This window comes from Sinohyriopsis cumingii, chromosome 12, assembly GCF_028554795.1.
Source record: "Sinohyriopsis cumingii isolate HCF-2022 chromosome 12, ASM2855479v2, whole genome shotgun sequence".
Lineage (NCBI taxonomy): Eukaryota > Metazoa > Mollusca > Bivalvia > Unionida > Unionidae > Sinohyriopsis > Sinohyriopsis cumingii.
Genome location: NC_142972.1, coordinates 55,645,265 through 55,673,098, shown reverse-complemented (window position 1 = coordinate 55,673,098; position 27,834 = coordinate 55,645,265). Strand labels below are relative to the sequence as shown.

General features: G+C 32.0%; 1 protein-coding gene across 3 annotated transcripts in view; it reads left to right on the top strand.

Annotated features, from left to right (window-relative positions):
* The window catches only part of LOC149786496 (uncharacterized), a 104,823-nt gene extending 82,336 nt beyond the window's left edge, over positions 1 to 22,487 (top strand). For all 3 annotated transcript variants that reach the window (XR_016424931.1, XR_016424930.1, XM_089976976.1), the window contains 2 exons: positions 1,089 to 1,236; positions 17,290 to 22,487. Coding sequence is in view for 1 of the 3 variants with exons in the window: in XM_089976976.1 (XP_089833102.1) it covers positions 1,089 to 1,236; positions 17,290 to 17,293 (152 nt within the window). In the remaining 2 variants the exon portion in view is untranslated. The remainder of the gene's footprint in view (positions 1 to 1,088; positions 1,237 to 17,289) is intronic.
* Positions 22,488 to 27,834: the final 5,347 nt, after the last annotated feature.

The window sequence follows — 27,834 nt, the reverse complement described above, 5'->3', positions numbered from 1 at the left end:
TTCCGACTTGATATACATCGTAAGACTCATTCCTCCAGTCAGAATATTATCTCTAAATATTAACATGTTCTCTTTTATGAAGCATTTATTGTCATATTCTAGAACTCAAACCTCAACTAAACAACATCAATCTAAAATTACAATCTTCAGTCCCGGACTAAAAGTGAAACATACCATCAAGAGATAGTTAACATCTTTATAAAAATATACATGGACCATCTTTGTCTCGGTGTGCAATTATTTTGTTTGTTACTTTTACAATGGACTAAAATGATTTTGATACGTTGGTGACATAATGTTTACAGTGAATAACTGATTTTTGATTGTTGTGAGCTATAACTGAAATTATAATCAAGTTATGTAAAGTTGTGTTTTTCAAAAATATTAATTATGCGTATTTCATAGTCAATTTCTTGTTAAGATTTTTTATTTAAATACAAACAGATAATTTGCTATCTACTTATCTCATAGCCTAAATGAACACCCTTCTTCATTCAGATATGTATATCAAGTACACGTTAAACAGTTGATACAATAGGGGATCTATTAAATCCATCTTTATTGCTTTATATTCTGACCCTGGAACCATGAATTATTTTTGTAACGTTTTCAATGTTAGTCCTCTTATTCCATGTAACTGTCTGAGAATTATGTTATATTTAACCTAATACGTCATATGGTATGTGTACAGCATCTTCATGTATAAAGTCTTACCTGTAATTCTGTTAACATTACTTTGTAAGGGTAAATATTGTTGCCTCTGCACTGCTTATCATTCTAACACTTAATGAAGTCCATAATGAACATTTGATCAACTTGGCTTCGTTCTGAGGTTATAATCAGATTTAATTTAAATATTGCCTTATAATTTGCTGCCTTGTTTTCAATCCGGTTGCTTCAATATAAATTTTGTTATCAGATTTATCAGATTTGAAGCTAGGTCAAGCCATGCAATTAAGTTTTCCTGGCAGTATGAATATTCTAATCAATTATGAAGTTTGAAGTAAGCAGCACACGAGATTTTACCTTGTGTCAAATGTAGAGAATTTCTAATTTTAAAAGTAGAATTTTTCAATTTCCAATTTCAGGGGAAGGAATCGATGTCCTATGCCTTTTCGGTGCTATAATCATTCCAATCTATAACATTTTGATGATCCGATCCTTGAACACATTCGAAAATCGTCATCTTGTGGGTATTTCAAGAAGAAACCTGGACATGAAGGAGAAGGTTATCAAGTACAATTGTTTGATTAACATAAATTTCTATATATCTCTCTGACTGTCCGGTCATCAGTATCTAATTTGCGGTTTTGTGGTTCTAATATCATTCCTCAGTACTTAATAGATTATGCATGCTGGTCAGTATATTTCGTGGAATGCGTTCACGTTCACCTTGTAGATAACTCCTATACTGATGTAAAGCACTTATGTGAACAATAGTTGTTGAGACATATTACATGTATTTGCATAAAATAGAAATTAATTATATTTAAATATGTATTGTTTAAAAAGAATATCAATGCATACTTAAATATTGTATATGCAGATTCCCAGAAAATGTGTGACAAAATTAGAACAGATTTTTTGTAAGCTAGAAAACAACGCAAATTTTGGAAACGATGGAATTTAAACAGACAAATCATTACGAAAATTAAAAATTCTTTTATTAGAAATGTTAATGAACACATATTTTTGGGTGGTAATCAGAGGCGGCGTTAGGAGTACGCGGAGCCTAGGGACGACCATGGCCGCGCGGGGTCAGAGTATCGGTATCTCGATTGATATGCTACTGCAAACATTGATTAAGTCTAGACTAGATCAACGTTCGCGATTTGGCGGAGAATATAGCTTGACAAACTCATAAGGACGACATTTGGCCTGAAGCGCGGGGCCCCTTCAAGAGCGGGACCTGGGGCGGTCGCCCCACTTGCCACCAACAAATGCCGTTCATGGTGGTAATAATCAAGATTTGTATTGATTTTTTAAATGATGATGAATCATATTTGGAAAAGCTCATCAGCAGACAAAATGGACAATATAAGACATAGTTAATCCTAATAACATAAACTAGTACGACAACAGTCACAAAGGGCAACAAGTTGACTAGAAACATTTGTACCACTGGACACTAAAACCCTATAATGACACTAAGAGATATTAGAACATAAATACAGAAATTTAAACAGTATATGGCACATAACTTAGATATTAATTTAATATAAATATTAATGAATACTGATTTGTTTGAATTTCTGAATTACATTAAACCATATTTGAAGAAGATCATACAAATATATATTTTTTATTTCGGTGTTTAGTGAGCTCAGCTAGACTTAATTGATCAAACATGTGAAATGACATGTCATGAAGGTGAACAAATTTAGTATTGAAACTTTTATCACGAATCAAAAAGTTTCTAAGTCTATATCAAACAGAGGATAAATGGATGATGCTACTGAACATTTTTGTATATCTTACATACCAAAGTTGGACATATAATGAGCAAAAGTGCACAACAGAGGTTGACAGGGTACAATATTTAACATTTCATATAAATAGATATCGGTAGAAATCAGTACTCAGAGGAACTCATACATAGGTTTGCAAGAATGGGTTAGGAACACAATAATTGCATCATTGTGACAAATAAAAACCCTACATTTGTTTTATGGCGTGGAATAAGTTTTAGAATAATATGCAATCAAAATATAATTTAGACAGATTGATTTGATTACGATCCGATAAATGTATAGGATATTATGAGAACTTTTACAAGAGAATTGTATATGTTTGTTAATGTGCGTAAAATATTGGATAGGATGAGCCAGGGAAAACTACACTTATCATTGATTTTTATCCAGCTAGTAACATTGGTTACATCATTAAGAGGTCAATAATGATTAAGCTCTAAGCATATTGATGAAGTGGCCTTGCATCAGATTATTTTGATTCGGTTATGTTGGTTGGGACATGGCAGGCAAATGATCAGTTGGAAAGATTTAAATGGCCAAAAGTTAACGCAAACACCGAAACACTATAGAGACATGACCTGAATGTTTGTGGAAGACATTGTCTCACATGAATCCATTGTATTCCTTTTAAAGATTTCATAAGATTGCTATACCAGCATAGAGACCTTTAACTAACCATGCAGCAATTCAAACAAAGGGATCAGTACAAAACATATTAATGATGTGATATCATTGAATAGTGTAACCTTCACACACGTGATACCTTTTAGTCATGATGGACACTTTGTTGCTAGGTGACATTAGTTTTAAGCATATTTGTATCAAAATGTACAAACTAAATGTTCACAATGTTACAGTGCTCTTGGGTATTGTCATGATGTAATTGTAATGTTATTAGGTATCGAACTTGCCATTTTAACAGACTATGACATATTGCTGATGATTGAAAGTGGAGTGCAAAGTAGAATTAACATTATAACACATATATATACCAAAGTAAAACATGAATGCTACTATGAATAAGATGAACAGACATGGTCATATAACTAGCATGATTCCAGATTAAAATATTTGATCTGATACAGAAGAAGTAGAGTTATATCTCAAGGGAGGAAACTCTAACTTTGATCTATTATTAGACCTGATTATAGTTTTCCCCTTTAGGTAGTCTTCAGCTGTTGGTAATACTTTTAACAGAAGCAGCAAATCCTTTTAAAGGAGACAGTCACTTGAAGTAAACAATTAGTTTAAAATGCTAATATGAATTCTTTAGTGGTTTTAAAGAAAAGAAACTCACAAACATCTTGTAAATTTGTTTTTAGCAATGCATTAACTATATAAAAATTAACTTGATTATAGTGACTCTGGAGTTGTCTTCTACCATCTTATTTGCTGTAAAATATTTTCAACTTCCAAACCATCATTATTTTTAACATTTGTAATGGAATGCAGCTATGCAAACCCAATGTGCGACAACGATTTTATTCAAAAAGTAATTTTGTCTCTCTAACTGATTTGTAATCAGTTAGTGGCTTAAATTACACGGGACATGCATACTATCTGGTACCGCTGACTTGCTGTAAAAATCACGTTTTATATCAGCACAAATGATAAAATCATTCCATACAATTCAGGTATTTGACATTTGACAGAGTGTAAATGCGTGCCAAAGGTAGTCACATGTTGGCGTTGATATGATTTTCGGAAACATGACTGGACAGTTGCAAAAAAGCTAGAAAATATATTGTAATTATTAATCTAGATACAGAAATTTAAAATCATTGCGACAAATGAGTTTACTATTTACAAGTATGCGTAGAAATAAGTTACGTTCCTTTGCTTTGTACAAAACTTAATCTTCGAACGATTGATGAATTACTTCTATTCATTATATAAATTTAACATAGTTATGGCACAAATAAGTAAAGGGCCTTAAAGAAACTAGTATGTAAACTTAAGCCAGAAGAGAAATGTGCTATGCATCTGCTTGTCAAACATGGGTGGGTTTAAAACAGCAACAAAATTTCAGTGCTTAATTAGAATACAGACTTACATTTTGTCTTTGTTTTTTCTCACTGCTCATCACTTTTATCCCGTTTAAATAAAGATATATAATTTTTTTAAATATACCTAAAGTTAAATTGAAATTAGAAAGAAGAGACCCATTTATTTTATTGTCTTACTAAGAGATTACATGCTGAAAAGAATTAAAAGGATAATTGTTATTGCCCTAGCGTCAACTGCCAATGCAGATGCATCCGGAATGAAGTCTAGAAATAATAGAGCATGGAGTTTATCGAAGCATATTCGAAACCCGCAGTGTCATTTGCATAGCGTGCGATTAGCATCATTTGTACGATGGTAGATTGACATTAAACAAAGACCAGGGCAGGTAGCAGATGCGGACTTCAATCATACATGTATTACGTTTTGTCAGGTTGTATGAGTTCTATAGAAAAACCTACTCTTTTGTTTCTGTTAACAAATGGATTTGTATTAGACAGAACACTCTTCTAAAGTTATTTGTTTCTTACAGAAAAAATTAGCCATTTAGCTTATGTCAGTCCCATCCTTCAGGGTATTGTGTCAACTTTCATTTCCTTCTTTTTGCCAAGGTATACTGGGTAGAATTGCGTTGCAAGTTTGGTGCCAATATGCTACGATACATTGGTAATAAAATTATCGATAAGAGGATACGAGTACTTCCACAGGAGATTGATACATATCTACATTTTACGAATATCTTTTTGTACCTTTAACAAGTTCTGAAGATCAATATTTCTCAACATTTAGCGTTTGTCAGTTATCTATTCCATTGCTTACCTGTCAGTTAAAATATTGTAACAAAGAATATCGACTTTGTTTATCCATAGGCATCAAAAAAAATCTGACAATTTAATGGATTCAAATCACGAAAGTATTATCTTCAGACTGAAAACAGCAGGTCTTCAAACCCTACTTATACTAAGCATTTGTGGATTTTTAGAATTTGCGTAAGTAACTGAAGTGATATGTGTACTTTGTTGCGTAAAGGGTAACTAATGATAAGTAACTAACAAAGGAAAAGTGCTTGGAAGAATTTTATATGAGACCTCCATAGCTGCTTTTTTAACAAACAAATTGGTTCTTGTTATGTGACTAAGTATATATTTTAAGGGCTTCTTGTCAAATGTAAAAGCGCCGTTTCTATATCAACTTTATTCATAGCAATATATACAGATAGGTAAAGGTAACATTTGTTTTTCTGGAAATGAAAATGCTTTTTATGTACCTTTATGTAAATTTCAATAGTTATGTATGTCAACGGTGATGCATCGTGTTACATATGTAAGGTCATGTGTATGACTCAAATCTTATGGGATAGTTAATATAAACAGATTTTGAGCTATCAAAGAGAGGTTTTCTAAGACAAACATGTTTATTTAAAACTCCATTCTGGAGGGATTATCTTCAAAAATGAAAAATGTATCCACGAAAAACCCGATTTGTCACAAATTTTGATGAACTTTTATATCAGCAACTGGCGTTCATTCTGCCTGGTTAAATGAAGTTTTTAAAGTTCTGTTTTATATTTTTCTTTGCAGAGTACCGTTTGTGTCCATTCAAACCACACATTTAATGAACCAATGAATAATTAATACTGATCGTTCTACGAAAAGTATAGGAAACCACTATGAATTCATTGATATAAATATAGATATAAATTGCATTTTGTTGGCAATTTCATAAAAACTGATACTCAAAACACTTTAATGAAATTTCATCGTTCGTACTTCCTTGAAAATTCTTTGAGGTTAAAAGGTTACCTTGAAAACATTTCTAACTTTTTAAAACATTTAGTATTATCTTTGAAAAGTCCTTGAAGTTATTAGGAAAACCTCTTGAATTGTGCCCAAAAATAATTCAATTAATTATCGGAAGGAAAATGAAATCAAATATCTGAAAAAGACCAAACAATACATCATTTTTCAAATTCCTAATTTTTGCTATTGATTTACAGTCCAAGATAATGAATGGACAAAACAAGCAGTTTCAGTAGTGGGGTGTCAAATGACGTATAACCCTGGAAGGTAACAGAAACAGGCAAAAAAGATTCAGACTGAGTAAGACAAAATACACCTTGAAAACGACTGTACGTATTTCAGAAATACTTGAATAGACGTTTCAAAAAATCCCCGGCTGTAAGAACTGTGTATTTGATAGTGTTAATTTTAAAGTTTGCGCAATAGAAATGATTTCCCCCATTTCAAGTAGTAGTGATCTTCGATGAACATGGTCAGTACGAATTCAAATATTCCTGTCTAGGTCGAATAGATGGCTACTCTGTGTAGAATAGATGGCCAGTCCACGTAGAATTGATTACCAGGGAATATTAAGACTGCATTTTCTCAACAAAAATTACATCATTTTAAATAATGTTCCCCCCCCCCCACAAACGACATGAATTTTTAAGTGCCTACATTTTCGACAAACGTTTCCAAAAAATAGACTGAAGTCGGAAATCAAGACTCAGTTTGGTGGTAATACAATTAAAGTAGCGCCAAGTTATGAAAACAGATTGAAAACTAATGTTGAATGAAAACACATTCTTACGATATTAGAAATGTGGCCGAACAAATGAGTTTGATCGTCAGCTGAATGAATTGATCGTGAAATAATTACGTCTAAGAAAAGATGGAAATATGATGGGATATGTGGTTTACTCTTTGTGTGTATGAGTTACTATACAGAATAAAAGCTAATTTATTTTCTTAGAATAGTGATGTTATTTGAGTTGTTAAGACGTTTGAAGTGATACTGGAAAGCGCGTTTTTTATACTTATTACATATTAAAAATGTGTATCAAATAAACATATTAGAGCTGTTTTCCTATCTGATAAACATATGTGAAATGAATCAAAATGTATCTATGATGTGTGGCAAACTATGTCAGGGTAATGATGTACCAATCTATGACTGACAGGAACAGCTCAAACATCTGTCACAAAAGGGTCCAGAATGTATTAATTCAAAACTGCACTGAAGTGTGACTAGTGAAATTAGTTTGCAAGTCTGAAAGCGTGCATTGCAATAATAAAACAGTGAAAACAGTGCGTATGTCAAACAGGTTACTTGCATCATAGCAAACCTGGAGAAACGTTCCTTCTAAAATGGAATGTAACGAGCATCTAGTGAAAGAGATAAACATATGAAATTTAAATATGCTAAATACTTTTTAAGGACAGTGTCTACCAATTGCAAGGTTTTGTTGTAGATTCACCTTTACGTATTTCAACTTAACTTTTAATGATATCTTCTAGCCATTATCGTGCTGACATAGCTTAACACATAAGAATACACAGATGTGCCTATAAATATACACCATTATCTTAATTGTTTTTTTCAACAAAATAGGCTTACAAGGCGTAGTGCAGTGTTTTGCTTGTATAGTGGTTTTACAAATTAGAATACTTACGAGGATCCTTGGATTGAGCACGAACATTGGGTCTCGCAATGTCCATTTGTAATACTTGTTTAAGGTAACACTGTTACAGATAAAGACTGAAGAATCAGATAAGGTACGATATTAATTTTTGCATTTGAAATTTGATAGCTCCAAAAAATCTAAAATGTATGTCAATATGTTTTGCCTCCTTGTCCATGTTTTACATCATTACTCGGATCTGGGCAATATTCACAATATTGATGCATTTTACTAATTACGATGCATAATTGACAGGCACATATATACTTGTGTTTGATGATGTACCGATAATTGACAGACACATATTTGATCGTGTTTTGATGTTGTATTCCTTTCACTTTTAAAGCACTTAAATTTTAAATTTCGGGCAAACAAGCAGGATATGAATGTTTAAATTTCAGCGTTACATAAAGGTATAAGCATTTGTCTAAATTTCTTCTGGAAAGAGATAATATCCGCAAAAAGGCTTTTGAATTAAGAATAGGTTGTTATTGCACTATAGTGTACATAAGTCTAAAACCTGTTAAAGATGCACTAAAGGCTTGTCTTACATTTTAATGGATCCGGGTGCAGTAGTGCATTCAACATATCTCCCTAATAATCCGATCTCAGATGCTCCTAATATGAGGAATGAACTAAATCCACAACATAATAAAGTTACAATATCCATATTTCAGTGTGAATGTATATTTAAAAACAAATCAATCTTCAAACTGAAATGAAGCAAAATACTTATTTGCATTATGTTATCGTTCTAGTTGAGAACAACGAATCGTGCAATATTAAAGTTATAAAACAAAACATGCGATCTGAAATGAAAACAAAGCAAGAAAAAGGACGATAATTGTCATGAAATAATTCATCCGATCTATACCATGGTTAACTTTAAATCTTGAAAAATAATATTTTAATAATAGGATAGTTAGATTTATCCAGTGATTATAATTTGATGAGCAAATTACAACAGAAACTCTTAGGTCGGACGATAAAATCCATTTCGTTAACATTTTATAAAATACCCATGGCCTTTTTACCAACTGTATAGCAAATGTTCCAGTGAAACATCTTCTAAAGTAAATATGTAATGTTGACAGAGTTTATATATTTTGAAATGGCCTGATCAAACACGTTATCCTATATGTTCTGTACATAAAAGTCAGTAGTGCTTATTGTAGCCACAATAACCAGAAGAAAAAAAAGAAAAGTAGGTGCATGGATTTATTTTGTATGTAGTGTTAGCATACAAGCATTATAAATTTAATTTGCAATATATATGAAAATTGGAGAGAAATGATATCTTACCGATGATAGAAATAAAAGGAAATTTATATGAAATTTGTAAGAAGGGCTACGTTCACTAATCAAAAGATTGTTTTGCTATATTTATCATTTATTAAACGCGTAATCCAAAATAAATTTGTGAATTCTTTATGGACAGAAGAATTATTATTTTCGCTGAAAGTGTTTTATATTAAGAATTATTCCGACATCTTAGAAACATTTAATACTCAAAACGAAACCTTTTACAATAAGTTGAAATTGATTATATATATATATATATATATATATATATATATATATATATATAGAGAGAGAGAGAGAGAGAGAGAGAGAGAGAGAGAGAGAGAGAGAAAGAGAGAGAGAGAGAGAGAGAGAGATAGACAGAGAGAGAGGGAGAGAGTGAGAGATAGAGATGGGTTTCATAATTCAAAGATCATTGTTGCTAGGCCTATATACACAAATAATATTTATATGTATGACCCGTAACAAAAACATTAACCTTACTGTGTCGACCGGAAATTGCAACTTTGTATCTTTGATTACATAAACACTTTAGATAGGTCCCAAGGGAAGTGTACCTATACCGTTGTGACGAACGATATTTTTGTAGGTTACTTGGTGCAATTTCAATTTCAATATTTTTTTTTTTTTATCCAGCCCAATTTATTTTTCTCTCTCGTGACCGTGATCGTCTTTTCAGCTGAAATATTTTCTTTTCTTTCTCTCAAGATAATTATTTTTTTCTCCAAATAATAGCAAGGATATACTATTTTGTTTTGGTATACCCCTTTTACAAAATTTTTCGCGGTTACCAGCTCTAATTATTATCACGTTGTTTCTTTGACTATGAGCAGTTTCGCCCCAATAAGTTTCGTCCCTTAGACGTATCGGTACTACTAAACACCGCAAAGACGCGCAAAGACGTATATAACAATGGTGAATTTCGTTAAATATTAAATCATGCATTTTCTCAAACATTTTCTTATCATTATTCGTACAAAAGTGCAACTTTCTAAACATATTTATTTACGGTTAGTGTAAGTTTATACAACTATCTTTCCAAATGGAGGTTGAATTTTCTTATTTGTTTATTCTACTCTTTCTCCTTTAGTTTGACAAAGAAACATCCTCGTGTCAATTTATAAAAATATTTAATTACATTAAGTGTTGGGAGAAAATAATGACAGGATCACGAGGAACAAATACATGACAATTACTTACAATATTCGAAAGTATGTAGTGCTGATACAAAATTTATGTCAATAAATACAACATAATTAGAAGATGTCTGCTTTGTCTATGATCATTATTTGTTTATTATCTATTTAACTCAGTACAGCGACAGAAACGTTTTTAAACTTACAATGCCGGAAATTATTTACTACTGATATAAAAATTTAGGGCATATGGTAGTGAGGTGCTACTGTATTTCATTAACAAGCGTCAACGCCTGTTGCAATCACAAGTAGGTGAGTGGGACCGCCCTACCTTTAATTCAATCAACACATTTTTATTATGTCATTTTATGACATTGTGTGCCGGTGTGAAATATAACCATTTCTGTCGATTGTTTATCATATACAGACATTTTACAATAATGAACATTCCAGTAAAGACTTTGTCAGGCTTTGCATGAATTTTTGAGATACAGTCAATTTGGAATATGTCTCCCAATTACCAGGCATTCAATTTGGTGTTCGTAGTATATCCTTCATTTTTCTTGTGTAATTTATGAAAAAACGCCACAAAGCAGTAATGCACATTTTTGTATGACTTTGTCAGGCTTTGTACGTCTTTCTTATGAAACATCGAAAGGTGTGTTTAGTTTGTCAACATTGTTTCGATAATCAGTCAAATGAACAGTTTATAAAATAACAGACATTTCAAATATATTATTTTTCCAGATTTTGTCAGTACTTTATCATTATAAATAATTATGTTGAAACTAGTCCTTCCGTTTGGTTAATTTATTCCTCAATATAATTTACAATATACGTTGTCTAATATTACTTTGCACGACCCTGTCAGGCTGTGTGTGGCTTTATTGGGCTTTGTATGACTTTGTCAGGCTTTGTATAATTAAGACATATTGAAATATTGCATTTTCTTTCGATAATCAGTAAAATGAACGATTTAACAAATAATAAACATTTTACATACGATTTTGTCATTATTCGAATACGAACTTTGGAAAATTTGAGTCGGTCATTTAATTCGGCACAATTATGTTGAAAACTTAGCCTTCAGGTTTTTTATTTTATTCGTCAATATAATTTACAGTTTTGTCAGACTTTGTTATTACTTGGTCATTTTTCGATTTCAAACTTTGTCGCCCAAGTTTCAGTCATTAAATTCTGCATAAATATGTTGAAAACTAGTCTTTCGTCTTGGTTAATTTATTCATAATATAATCAATAATATAAATACACTTTTTTAATTTGACTTTGCATTGCTATGTGGGGCTCTTAATCTCTTTCTGAGGCTTTATGTGGCATTGCCAGGTTTTGTCGGGCTTTGTGTGGCTTTGTCGGGTTTTGTCAGACTTAGCTGATTTTAGTAGGCCCCGTGAACCAGTTGGCTCAGAAAGACAAAAGTAACTGATACAAATAAAATGTGGCAGTAGAACTAGTGTGGTTTGAATGCAGGGAGCATACTAAGCAGGGAACCAGACCAGGCACAGTTCAAAGAGAACGCAGTTTAATACGTAATTCTTCATATTCGTTCAAGCTAAGAATCAGATAGTACTGAAATCATATCGGCGTTTACACCGGACCTTGGATAAGTATATGCTCTATTATTTTTGTATTATTCTCTGCATTAAGCAATCAAACTACAAACCGTGAAAAATTCTGCCTATATCTGTGATCACAGAGTCCTATTTTTGCAAGAGGTGTGCATTCATTGGAAAAAGATGCTTAAGTTACTTTAGGGCTACACCAACAAGCTGTTCTCCACCTTTTATTTTCCGCCGCCAGTAAGGCAAAAAACAAAGGTGGAGAACAACTTGTTGGTCTACTTCAGAGCAATATACTGTGTAAAATATTCGTCTGGTTTTCCATAGCTACCAGCTAAACGTTTAATTTTCTTTGCAGAGACTTCTGAAGGTTTATCAAATGTTACGATCATATTCGTTAGATTTTTATATTTTTGTTATAAATCAGGCACTATTGTATGGCGATTCATTGCATTTTATGAAAGAAATTAAAGTGGACGGGAAACAAATCAAGTTAAGGCCACGACATCGTAGCATGGTTCCAATCATGCTTGTCGAACGGGCTCCAAATTGTTAGTGTAAATAGAACAATGTCAGACCCGAAGTGTTATAACCGTTGCTATCTAGGGGTAGAATCTGGAGTCCCTTTAGCTACGATGTCGTAGTCTCAACTTAATTTGTTGTGCCCGTCAACGAGGTAGGAGTAGGGGTACTACTATTAGTACTAGTGTCCCTTCTCATCCTTTGTTGTGCAACTGATGTAACAATCAGACTGTTAAATATGTTGATTACAATGAAATGCTTATCACACAAACATCCTTATTTTATATCACATAATCTTGAACAAAAACTTGCATCATGCAATAATCCGTTAGATAATAATCAACTATCAATTTAGCTTAGTGAAAATGATTGCATTCTTCTTTGTTAAAATTTAAACATATAATGGTCACAATAGTTTAGTGTCTAATATAATGGATCATATCAAGTTACAGATATCACTGAAAATAGTTGAGTCTTGTCTTGGATCAACATTTATCCGTAAAGTTAATACAAATGTTATCTAGAATAAAGTTGATAATAGTCTTATGTCTGTTCATAGACAATGTAATTATGTTTTTTCCAGACTGGGAAAATAATATGTGTGCAGCATTGATTCAGTACCATTGTGATTTATTTTGTTCCATGTAATTTTCTGTACTACTTATTGGAAGAATATGCTTGATATTGATAAAAAAAACTTATTTAAATGAGAAATATTTAAAAAATATTGAAACCAAAATATCTTCTTATCACTAATCTTTGCTTTTAATTTGCTGAGCTATTTCATCTTGGACAAGAGAGTCAAACAACCTCAGTGAATTAGCATATCTAGTGATCTCAAACATCACTGGCATACTAATAAAGGCATTAATCATAACTTTGTAGTACAACAGGTAATTAGCATATCCTCTACCATCCTATTATTATAATGCGATGGATGATTGAAATGGCTTGCCAGAGACTATTATATTATAAATGTTCTAAAGAGAATGAGATTGGAAACTGCAGTAAAGTTTCATTTAACCATAAATGAAGAAATTAGCAAGAAAGAAAATTTGAACACTGTGGTCAGCATTTCAGCCAGTTATCTTATACCTTATAGTTATTTTGTAAGGTTCCTCTTATTGGTTTTTGTTTTACTTTATTTGATTTTCACTGAATTTTGTATCTTATTTATATTGTTTGTAGTCTTTCAAGTATACTTTAATTGCATCCTGTTCTAATTTCACGTTCCATATAGATCGATAGGAATAATGTTGGCTTCAAATTTAGAAAGACAGTGAGGATCCCACTGTAAATAATGGCCATAAAGGCTTTAAGGATAATTTTGGGTTTAATCAGCATGTCCTGTTTTACTTGAGTAAATCTATACTTTGTGTAATGTACTGCTTTTATGTCACTTACTTCATTGTTGATGTCTTATCAAACAATACTACTACTTCCGTAATGTTCAAGTTTCCAGGAGTCAGGTATTTTGACACACTTAAGCTTTACCTTTTCAAAAATATACTCCATTTAGATTGATACCCTACAATTTATTTCATGTACGAGCACATGCAGATAAAATATTAGTGATATGCTCTATCTCTTCTGTGAACACTTAACAACCAGGCAGCTTCTTGCTGGAAGGTTCTTACATTAGGTGATTTGGTTTAATGAACTAACTGTGAATCTTCGTCTAACCATTACGAATCAACCATGGCCAAAAGGATATGGTAGAGGAACATCAATATCTCATAGAAAACAGAAGTTGATAAAGGAGAATTATGAAAATAAATTTGATCTCAAAATTCTTATACATGTACTTGGTTTTTCAGTTTTAATCTTGTGGCATTTTGTTCACAACATCTTTAAAAAATCGTATGGGGAAAAGCATGAGAATATAAGAATATTTTTGGATTAGAGAGATTAAACTGTCTGTGGCATAGTATGCACTGTCTTCAGCCAAATATAGTTTGTATTACTAATATTATTAATAGTATTATCCTGTTTGGTTTTATTTTAAAAAAATAGAAAAATGCATAGGACTCATGGTACTAATGGTATGGAAAAATGGGAACCAGCCTGGAAATGAGTGAACCTAAACTAGAGTATGTATGGGTTAGGCTGACCAGGATTGGTTAATAATGTAAGTTATGTTGTAGGAAAAATAATCTTTCGTGAGCTTATCCTAGTTGTAAGTGAAAAAAAAAATAGAGATATTGTTTTATTGATGGAATTTCAGTCCTTTAACAGTCTTGAGTTTGGAACACTCATTTCTAAAGTTAGTACCAGACTCTTTGGTGCAAAATTGAAAGCACATGTTTCAAACACATGCAGGTCCAGAAAATGCCGAAGCTCATATCCTTTCCTCTACAGAGAAGCTGACATCCAGGTTTCATCTATACTGATAAATATAGGTTTGATCATGAACACTAATTTTTTTTTAACTTACTGAATTTTTAATATCATGGTGTTTGCATAGGTTTTCTATAGAAACTGAATTAGTACTATGAGTCCTATAGCCACTGGCCTTTGATGCTGATGATTATAGCAAGGGATGGAACTCCAATTCAGGTGAATGTTTAGCAGTTAAGTGGTTATCTCCACTGTATACTGGAAACTATTGTAGAAAATACTTTAAAGGGTAATCAACACATAAACATTATTAAAATGCTAATATAACTGCTAGTGTCATATATGTATGGAAGAATGTTTAGAAATGCGTTTTACAGATTATTGGAGCACTTTGTTTTCTTATAGTATAAAAAGAGTGAATTGTAGTATTTATATCATTGATTCTTCAATCTCTAGTTAATCTGTATCACCACAAACATTCTAAGCTTTCAGTGTTTTTAATAATTTTGCCACTTACACACACAATATAGGATGCGAACTGTTCTTTGTTTTTAAGTTAATTTTCAGAACATTTATATTTAATATACTGTTTGGATTTCCATATATTCTAGCATTGTTCATAAATTTTGCCAATATGTTTAAAATCAGATCTCCACAGTCTTCACTTAGGGCAGTGGAGACTTGATTTTAATCAGATTGAAAGTTTGCTAAAAGTGCAGATATTCTGGTACACAACATAAGTCACATGAGAAAGTTAAATAGGCTAAAGTAAGTGTTCATAAATACCAGGATTCAGTTAATTAGGAAAAGAAATGGAGAAAAAACAAACATGTTAATGCAGCATTACTAAAAATCACAAATTGCCCTTTCTAAGAGAAAATTAAAGATTTTATGACTCAAGTTCTTAAATTATGCTTCAGAGAAAAGCAAAATCAACATGATGACTAAAGTCAGTTAATTTATTTCTGTAACACATGCAAAGTGATAATTTAATAAAAACAGTGTTTTGACTTAAATCACAAATAGTCCTAAATGTGTTATTCAGAAAGTTATCATTAGTGTTTTTTGTTGACCATTTTTATAAATTTTAAAAAAAGAAAGTTAATATCATTTGTCAAAATGTAGTGCACACCACAGATCAGTCCTGTTGCATTTTAAGTCTTTTTTTTAAGTTATGAACATGTTAAAAATTTGTCTATACGTGACGCAGCTTGGTATGAATACAATTGAAAATAATTGATATATATTATAATGTAGCTATATAAATTAATGCATGTGATATGAACATTACAATTAGTATATATATATATATATATATATATATATATATATATATATATATATATATATATATATATATATATATATATATATATATATATATATATATATAACATGAGTTTCATAATTTAAAGATCATTGTTGTTAGACCTATATAAATAAATAATAGTTTTCAAAATTGGAAAAACGATAAGTGTTTCGAGTCTTAAGCTCAGTAAACACATTCTTGTGATAGTTTATATCTCTAATAAAATGAAAATCTAAGAGGAACTTACCGTACTGTTGATTAAGTCCCAAATAATCCTAGGTTCTAAGACTATTCCTAAAGAACAGATTGTTTCGAATGATTCCAAGTCTTCAATGTGGTAATGTACCAGTAGCTTTGAATGTGCTGATGTCTGTTGTAGATCCTTTGCAAACTACAATTTTATTATCTTTAAATAGAATTTTGCCCCGTTATGCAAAAATTAAATACTTAATGTCTTTATTATTTGTGATCATTACAAATTACAAGTATTTAACAAAACTTACATATAATAAAGACAGAGCCAAGAACCAAGAGTTAAAAAATAGAGATACATAAGACATTTTTTGGATCAAATTTTTATAAATCAGCTTACCTACTTTGAGTAAATTGGGTTACTCAATAGCGATGTGTAATACATTGCTGTTATTAATATGTACTTATCAGTCGCTGAACACCTACACTCTGATTTCCTGCCGTGGTCATCGTCTGTGAAAACCATACTTGTTTCCCTTATGGGCAACACACTTTCTATCTCAGAATGTTAAGTACTCCGTTATATAATTCAAGTATATCCAGGTCATGGTTGGTTGAAAGATTGATATGCTGTTTGTGATTTTATTTTGAAGATATGTTTATTTTTTTACACCTTTTTTTAGAAATTCATGTAAATTTACAGCTAGTCACTGTCTATAGAGATGAAGTGGTCTGTGCAATGTGTTACACCCACGGCTAGCTGTTTTACAGAAACTGAGAGGAGAGTAAAAAACATGCAACAATGATAATGTTTCTCGGAGTTAAATTCGAAGTGTAATGTTTCATGTTAAAATGTGCTCTCTTGACATTATTTACATAGTAAGCAGTTTAAAAATTAGTCTTTAAAAGATGTACATGAATGAACTAATATGTAGTGTGTGTGACACGTTAAATTAGAAAAGACACTTTTTATTCCTAGGTAAACGCACCACGTCAGAATCCAGCGAGACAGTAAGTGAGAGGACGTTTCAAGACAGCATGGAAAGTTTCAGATAATAGCATCGGTTACAAGAAAATTGACGGTGGAACCGCCATAGAGGAAAGAACGTGTTCTGGGCAGGCGTCTGTGGAACCATATTAAATTTTATATACAATATTCAGGACTACACCATAAAAGGTAGAAGATTCAATCTTAAGAACTCGTAGTGAATAATGAGTCATGAGATCTAGCTCTACCTTTATTTGGGGAAATAGACTTTGTTTACCTACATCCTACATACTAACATTTTACATAGATATTTATGTTTTGCAAGTAAAACTTATCCAGTACCAATAGGATGTTGAATGATGTTTATATTATGATGACGGGTTTTAGATTCGTTTGCACTGTCATGTCATGAATGTTTAACTTATGTTCAGAGTTATGGTCTCTGATAGTTGCTCATTTTTATTTTGGAATTAAATATTTGTTAAAACGTGTGAACATTTGTTTCAAAAGTATGAATGTTGATATTTTCATTTTCAAATATATTTATATAGTGTCTCTGTACTGTATATAAAATTGATGTACACGGAAGCTGAGTGGCAGTGAAAATACAGTGCCATCATTTGAACTTTTTTTTCAAGTATATTATGTAACGTAGCAAGTTTACTTCATCTTTATTAATATGTAAATAAGTCTATTCTGATAACCCTGCAGGATGAAGCAGTTGCCTGGGGCATAGAAAGAAAGAATAGTTCTAAGGAGTGAGTCTACATATATGTATATGCGTTTATACGCATTATGAATTACTTTGATCCGGCAAAATAGCTTTTCTTAACTTCAGAGAGTAATACAAAAATAGGTTTGATACCAAATGATATCATAGTATCCGAAATATTAACGATAACCGTGGCAGACATATATTTCATCTCTCTTAATAGTACATATTTCTGGTATTCTATTATTGTAATGGTCCATAAATAGTAAAATCATATATTTCTAATAAAATGGGAAACAAGCTACTAGTCTTCAAAAACTGTTCAACATTAAATAAAGTTGATTAAAGTAATATAATGCAACATTTCTGTTCCGTTACCATTTTTGTTCAATCCAAGTTGAGCAAAAGCTGAAATATCGAACAATTCAAACCGTCGTCATATGCAGGATGTCTTGAGCATTCAATATTCTCTGTACGAACTGATATTGTCTCATTACATGCTCCCAAATGCTTGTTTAATATACGGTGGCTGCTCTCATTTTGTCTTGTTGTTACATGTACCGTCTGGACTTCCGATAGGTACAAAACACGGCTTGTACATGAGTCTCAGTATGTGATGATACTCCAATTTGTACTAATTCTTGTTTGATATATCTGTTAGTGCTATATGTTTCTATCAATATTACAGTTGGGGGCTGGGACTGTGTCTGGGTTTGCTTCGTAGGTTAGCTGGTTATTATTTTCATCCATACTGTCATAAATAAGCCCTCCTGCTTCTCAATATTACATTTGTGAGCTGGCGATGTGTCTGGGTTTGCTTCGAAGGTAAGCTGGGTGACATTTTTATGTATAAAGTCACTTTCAGCCATATTGTCATAAACAGGCCCTCCAGATTCTCAATATAGTATTCAATATAAAACGATCCAATTTTAACCCGTTCGTTACACAACTGAGATACAAATGAAGCTAATATATATGTTGTTATTAAATAAAAATAAAATAGTCTGATGCAAATAATACATAACTTTGCCTGTGAATGACATAGTAAATGATATCATTCTTTTGTTTGAAATCTGTCTATCACAACAAATAGATGATTATGTATAGCTGACATAAATAACAACAGTGTTAAAGGTTTCATACTGATTTTTGCATGCAATTGTACAATAGAAGCTAATTACTGTTGTTAACCTATACATATGTATTTCAGAAATATTCATATTGTTTCATTCCATTTTGTGTTTTGCTGTAATATTCCCTACTTTTTCCCCATGGTATACGAAATTCTTAAACGCAGTATGTCCATAAATACACTTCAAAATGGCATTCTTCTTGAGAATGCTTCGATGTAACAACAGATCTGCCTCTGCGTTTGATTTAGTCCAACCGATGTTTTTTTAAATAATTTTCTTACCCATGTGGCAAAGCTTTTCTAGGTTGAGCTAAAGCAGCAATATCGAACAATTCAAACTGTCGCCATATAGCGTAAGATGCTACATGGCTATTCCACTTCTCAAATGTAGAATGTCTTGAATTTTAATATTCTCTGTGCCAATAGATGTTGTCTCATTAACTGCTTCCAAGTGTTGGTCTTAAACTCGAGGGTTGTTTCCATTTTGTCTTGTTGTTACATGTGCCGTCATTCGTCTGGAATTCTGATAGCTACAAGACACAGCTTGTACAGTAAACTCAGTATCTGATGATGCTCTAATTTGTACTGACGAATTATAGTTTTATGTATCGTATGTGTTTGTGTCATAGATTGCTAATAATATTATAGTTGCCAGCTGGGGCTCTGTCTGGATTCGCTTCGGAGGTTAGCTGAGTAACATTTCTAGTACAAAATCATTTTCATCCATATTGTTATTAACAGTCCCTCCAGATTCTCAATATAGTATTCGATAGAAAATGGTCCCTCTTTTCCCAATCATTACACAACTGAAATACAAATGAAGCTAACATATATGTTGTTATTGAAAAAAATTAAATTGTCTGATGTAAATAATGCACGACCTTGCCCCTGAATTATGCATTGCATGATATAATTCTTTAGCTTATAATCCATCACAACAAATAGATGATAATATATAGTTGACATCAAGAACATACGTTTTAAGGGTTTCATACTAAATTATTCATGTACGATAGGATCTAATTAGTGCTTTCAACCTCTAAATATGTATTTAAGATTTATTCCTATTTTCCGTTCCATTTTGTGTTTTGCTGTAATATGTCCCACTTTTCCCCGTGCTATATCAAGTTCTTAAAGGCAATATGTCCATAAACGTACTTCAAAATATCGTTCTTCCCGTGAATGCTTCCAATTATCAATAGTACTACCACTGCGTTTGATTTAGTCCAAGCGATGTTTTTTTAAATAATTTTCTTGCCCATGTGGCAAAGCTTTTCTAGGTTGAGCTAAAGCAGCAATATCGAACAATTCAAACTGTCGCCATATAGCGTAAGATGCTACATGGCTATTCCACTTCTCAAATGTAGAATGTCTTGAATTTTAATATTCTCTGTGCCAATAGATGTTGTCTCATTAACTGCTTCCAAGTGTTGGTCTTAAACTCGAGGGTTGTTTCCATTTTGTCTTGTTGTTACATGTGCCGTCATTCGTCTGGAATTCTGATAGCTACAAGACACAGCTTGTACAGGAAACTCAGTATCTGATGATGCTCTAATTTGTACTGACCAATTACAGTTTTATGTATCGTATGTGTTTGTGTCATAGATTCTTAATAATAGTATAGTTGCCAGCTGGGGCTCTGTCTGGATTTGCTTCAAACGTTAGCTGAGTAACATTTCTAGTACAAAATCATTTTCATCCAAATTGTTATTAACAGTCCCACTAGATTTTTAATATAGTATTCAATAGAAATTGGTCCCTCTTTACCCGATCATTACACAACTGAAATACAAATGAAGCTAACATATATGTTGTTATTGAATAAAAATAAAATAGTCTGATGTAAATAATGCACGATCTTGCCTCCGAATTATGCATTGCATGATATAATTCTTTAGTTTGCAATTTATCACAACAAATAGATGATAATATATAGTTGACGTAAAGAACATACGTTTTAAGGGTTTCATACTGAATTATTCATACACAATAGGATCTAATTAGTGTTTTTAACCTATTAATATGTATTTAAGATTTATTCCTTTTTTCCATTCCATTTTGTGTTTTGCTGTAATATTCCCTACTTTTCCCCGTGCTATATCTAATTCTTAAGGGCAATATGTCCTAAAACACACTTCAAATTATCGTTCTTCCCGTGAATGCTTCCAGTTGTCAATAGTACTACCACTGCATTTGATTTAGTCCAACCGATGTTTTATTAAATAATTTTCCTGCCCATATGGCAAAGCTTTTCCAGGTTGAGCTAAAGCAGCAATATCGAACAATTCAAACTGTCGCTATATGGCATAATATGCTACATTGCTATTTCACGTCTCGAATGTAGGATGCCCTGACTATTCAATAGTGTCTGTACGAACCGATTTTGTCTCATGACCTACTTCTAAACTTCTGGTTTAATACCAAAGTGTTGCTCTCAGTTTGTCTTGCTGTTACTGTAAATGATGCAGTACATCAAATGTTTATTTTGTTTCTAATATATCATAACAAATAAATGATTATATATAGTTTACATACAAAACATCAGTTTTAATGGTTCTGATGCTGAATTATAATGTAATTGTACAATATAATCTAATTAGTGTTGCTAACCTCTTATACGTATTTAAGATTTATTCATGTTGCTTCATTCCATTTTGTGCTTTGGCGTTTTTCTCACACGTTTTGCAAAGGTTTATAAAATTTATAAAACCAATAAATTTGTAAATAAACATATTTCAAAATGTTGTGATTCCCTTGAATAATTTAAATTTTCATTGGATCTTCCGCCACTCATAATTCTTCAGGGTGCTACCATTTTAGACATACATCCCTGTTTGGTACTTCTATATAACTGAAAATTATGTTCAAATCAAATAGACGAATATAATATTTGTTTCAAACATTATGATCAGTACTAGATTGTTTCTTTTTTAATAAAAGTTTAATATAGACAATTGCCTAAGAATATATCGTAATAATACCAATATATGATCTACAAATAAAACATTATTTGTATTAAAAATTATTTAAAAATAAAATTCCCACAAATTATAGATTCGGCATGGATGCTGCTTCAGAAATGTTATAAAATGATTTATAGAGCAGAGGGATAGGTTATTGGAATGTTCTCCTTTTGGGGGCATATTGCAACAAAAAAAAATATTTTATTAAGGTAACTATTTTTAACGAGGTAGAATTGTAATTATCAAAATATTTTAAATATGTGATTTCTAATACAGAATGATGGATGTGCAGCTTTTGTTTATTTGTTTTGTGGAATTTGTAATCAATAAGATTGATTATATTTATGAATAATAACATGTTCCGATAAAGACCTAACTGCAACTTTTGTATATTTTGTTTTATATATACCTCTAACTGTTTAATCGTGCTTAAGCTTAAATAGCTTCTTTATGCCATATGTGTATTTTCCAAAGTGTAGAAATCCAAGACATTTAAACTGTATCTGCTAGGTGTTGAAGCCGTCTCTGATATTCTTAATAAATACTAGATTGTCAAGATGACCACAATGACAACAAGATGTGAAACTGACACCGCGATTATTTAGGACAAAATGAACATCACATTTCTTTCGGTGAAGAGCCATATCAATATAAACATCCATCATGGGAGTAACGATAAGAAGCCTGCTAAACCGGACAGAATTGCAGCCATACTGGAGTCCAGATCTCATTCTGCCCAACTAGACTTCATAAGAAAACTTCTACTGAAAGGGCCTTGTCTATAAAAGTTTTCCTTTAGGTGGAACAGTAATAACAAGTTTTACAACATGGTTGCCATGTAGGCCATAATGAATCTCAGATCAGCCCCAATTTATTTTAGTATCACCTAGACATCATAAGAAGTTATTTCGAGATACCTAACGTTAATGTGACTATCCTTTTAGGAGAAGCAGAGATAACACGATTTTTCAAGATGATAATTGTGGTGTGCATATTGCGTGTCTGAGTGGGATCGTGTTCATTTAGGGTCAGCTAGTATCTTTGTTGTCAGGTCTTACACCAACCTTTATGTATATCTACCCTTGTTTTGGTTCAGGCGTTTCTCGACTCCTTTACTTTGGTCCTCTAACCAAGTCTCCCTTTGAGTTCTTTAACTTTTTTTAATCCTGCTGTTAATCTCCCTGTATTTTTCTGCTTACTCAAGTTCTCCTAGCTTCCTCCCAGATTTCTCTTCAAACAACAGTGATAGAGGATATGTGCTGTGACCCAGGAATTCTTTATTCTACAATGCTTGCAAGATTTATTAAACAGGCTCAAAAGTAGTTATATCACTTCTCGAACACATAAACTTAAGAATTGTCTTGTATTAGGAACCAGAACATCTTAGCCAATATTAGCACGGAAAATCTTAAATGGCTTTACATAATATCGTATTAGAAATTATAAAGGCGCATACGTTAAAAACAGGTAACGAAACACGTCCATACTGCAGTGAGGAGGATGAAACAACAAGTGACTATAGTAGCCTAAGTAGTGAAGATCGCCAAGGGTAGGGTAATTAGAGAAATGCTCTCGGCATTAATATAATAGTTAAAGATGATGACAAGAATAGCGAAAACAAATACCACGAACTAGAAGAAAAACAGTTTGCCACTGCATGAAGAATTTACTAAAGAAAATATGTTGCAAAAGAATGGAATTTATGGATTATTTGTAAACGTTTCACCCATTGTTAGGACTATTGGATACAAATAAGTATATGGAACTTTTCGAGTTGGGTTTGAACCTCACACTGGAAAATAAACAGTTCCTGATGATATTAAAGCAACCTTGGCTGAGATTGTGTCAACGTTAGGATCTGATATACTTGGCCCGCATGAGAAATCTATGCTTATTTATTTTGCAGAGCCTAATGTAAGATTAAAAATTACCTTTCCAGGTAGGAAAAAGTGTAATGTAGCTAATGGTGACTATAAATATTGTCAAAGTCCTGTTGAGTTTGAGATGTTTACATCTGTATCACCATTAATAAAGCATACTATAAGACAAAGACGAGAGATTGAAGTAATTAAAGACTAAACGTTATAGATTTTAAACATTCCATGGCATTATTACGCAATACCTGTAAAGGTCTATGTCTTTAATACCATTAGTAACAACACAGACCAGCCGCGTGGATAGCATTAATACTTATATGAAGTCAATCTCGGTGATATAGAATTTCTAGTGCAGGTTTCCAGGGCCGCAATCAAAAAATTTGAAACGCCTGATTCAAGGTTAATGTGTTCACTTGTGATAAGAGATTGTATCAGCTTCCACTCGCGCCGTATGTGCAAAGCGTGCTCAGATGGATCTGTTAAGCTATATGCTTGGCCCAGAGTCGCTATCTCATTATGTATCGATGAAGAATCTTGACCGGTTGTTTACCGACACACCAAGCTCGAGGGTAAAACGTTTCCATGCAAATTTTGCCCGCATTTACTTAACACGTAACACAACTGCTGATTGACCAGCATGACTTATATAACGGTGGAATTAGCGAAAAGTCTCAGTGCACGATTATGCCTGAACATGGTAAAATATTCTAAAGTTAACATAGGTACAGCGAAAATGCGAAGATGGGACAGTAAACTGAACCACCAATATTACATAGTGGTAAGGATTCTATTAACATGTTTTGAAATCTATCAGAGATACAGCAAAATAGATTCGGAAACAAATCTTTTTACCCACAGGTATGATTTTGAACCATGACAATATTAATGAGCTTTATGGCCACAAATAGCTGAAAGATTAATGATGCTTTTAACTCAACCGATTTCAAAGTTCTCATTCAACGTCACATCACTCGATCTTAAAGAGGAGCAGAAAACAGCACATGCAATCGTATATGTGTCTGAAGCATATCGAAACAACGTATTGCATTTGTTTAAGAGAGACCCTTCAAAGTACATTTCATCGCCAGAAATGGCTTGGGATCCACTTTGTCCAAATTGATAACTGATATTGATATGCATCTGTTTATTGAACGATCACACGATTTCGGCATTTCAATGCATGTCATCGAAAAACCAAGCATAGACCGGTATGAACCCGCTATTCAAAACAATTACATCATGTATCTTAGTATCCAAAATACGTATGGTTAGGCAATGATGCAGCCGTTGCTTGCTGGTGGCTTGATCTCGTACACATTGACATCCACGACTTATGTTTGGTTAGCTATGCTCAAGCAGCTTTTGTGAGTGACCCTTTTTTCACTTGTTCAGTTTTCAATAACAACTTCTGGGAATAAATAAATAAACAAATAAATAAATAAGGTCAATGACATTAGGGAAGGGAGATAATTTTGCAGTACATGATTGTCCGTCAATCACAATTCATGTTGTCATGGTATTAATTAACCCTATCTGTGTCATAATTAATATCAGTGAAGTAACATGATTGTATAATAGTTCAAATTAGTAAAAGGATAATTTAGGTTTCTAACTTGCAAAAGAAATCAAGACAGAAAGTCACGAGTACACGTTAGTTAAAGGATAATTTAGATTTCTAACTTGCAAGCGAAATCAGGACAGAAAGTCACGCGTACATGTACGTTTAACTATCTGCGTAACAATTAATACACGTGGTTTAAGACAATATTTTACTTACCTCCTGTCCACTTCAAAATATGAATTTCCAGACTAATTGAGAGAGAGAGCGATTCCCTGTCTTTTATAGTCAAATAGTTTGGGGAAAACCGTAACGTCTGGAACGTTCCAAGTGGCTCGATCTTGTGATTCTCTGGAAGGTTCTGGGTTGATGATAGACGGTTTTGCCAGAACGACCTAATGATTCCATAGAAGGTTCTTGAAGCTTGTGGGTTTTCCCCAAATAACTGACTAAAAAAGAAGCCAGAATTTCTCTATCCTCCTCGTCGGACTGCAGCTGAATTCGAGAGAGAGCAGAGGTGAGTAAAATATTTATTCAGTAGCCTAGATGTTGTGTTTGCGATATATTACATATGTAATATATCGTGTGGTTAAGGAATATAATTTTAATATATAAAATATATATAATAAATTGAACTTTAAAAATATTAATGTTATTATTTCTGCAATAAAAAAATTAAAAAGATGGCATAAATATTCAACTTGATCCTGAAAAGATCATTTCTGATTTCGAATCATTACAAAATCGTAAAATTCAGGGTGGATATACACTATCATCTGAATATCGATTGATAAAAACGATCCAGCAGATCATGCTACAATCCTTATCAACAGTGAAAGATAAAGAAGTAGATACATTTGTACCTCTTTCTATCGCAATTGATATGATTAGATCAAAATTATTTGACGAATACAAGACAAAAAAGATTATAGACACATGCGAGAGACAACTGAAAAAATTATATCAGATACTGAAAAGGGAAACACTCTCGCTTCTAAAAATAACAGTGATTGTAGTAACAACGTCACTAGTGAGAGTGATAAGCAAAAATCAGTATAAAAGGTATTATGTTATGTATATATATATATATATATATATATATATATATATATATATATATATATATATATATATATATATATATATATATATATATATATATATATATATATATATATATATATATATATATATATATATATATATATATATATATATATATATATATATATATATATATATATATATATATATATATATATATATATATATATATATATATATATATATATATATATATATATATATATATATATAATATACCAAATTATTCAGAGCTAGACAATATTTTTAAAGTTGATCGAGTTTAATGCAGGAATGTACATAATTTAGAATCTGATCTCTGTCGCACGTGATCATAGAAACAAGTTCTAGCCGGAGCTCATTTAATTGTTCCTGCGTCACTAAAAAGTCTTCGTTACCGTATTCATCAATAACTATGTCAACACTAAATTGTTCTGTGTTTACTGGAGACTGTCATTATTGTTTTGATAGCGTTTTCAAGTACCCCTACCCCCGCCTTGTCGTGTATAAAAACCCTCACATGTTGGTACATTATATAATATGCTTCTGGAATAAATGTAAATATCTTTAAGATTTAACATACAGATTTAAATTCAGATTTTTATTTCTTAAGTCAATTAAGTGTCCACTCTGGTCAGTAAGTTTGAAATGTTTTCTTGATAATAACGGATTATGACATCGTAAATAAACAGGATTAATAGGTTCTTGTACAATCAAATATCCAGGAGGTACTTGCGGAGTAAAATTCTATAAAATAGATCCTTGTTGAGGCTGATTTGATTTTTCAACATCTATTTGAGACCTGCCATCAATTACGTCACATGCAAGATTGACTGCAATCGTTGAGGTTATACTAACGATTCCTGGTGAAATATGACGACCTTCACCGTACGGATTGTTATTGTGTCTTAGAATAGTGGGGGGGGGGTGTTATTTTTCTATATGATTTTTTTAGTTCGTCGGTTTTAAATTCTGGCATTACAATTGTTGGTAATTCAGCTTCAGTTAATCTATAACGATTAAGAAATATTTCTTTAATTTTTTCAATTCTTTCTTCAGAAGAAATAAGTACCTTAGATGATATCATCTCAATACTTTTTTGATTAATATAGTCAAGGTCTAATATAACATGATTTAAATGTTGTATTGTTTCAATGATTTTCCTTTTTAGATCGTCATTAGGATACTCCAGAATGTAATCTTTTAATAAA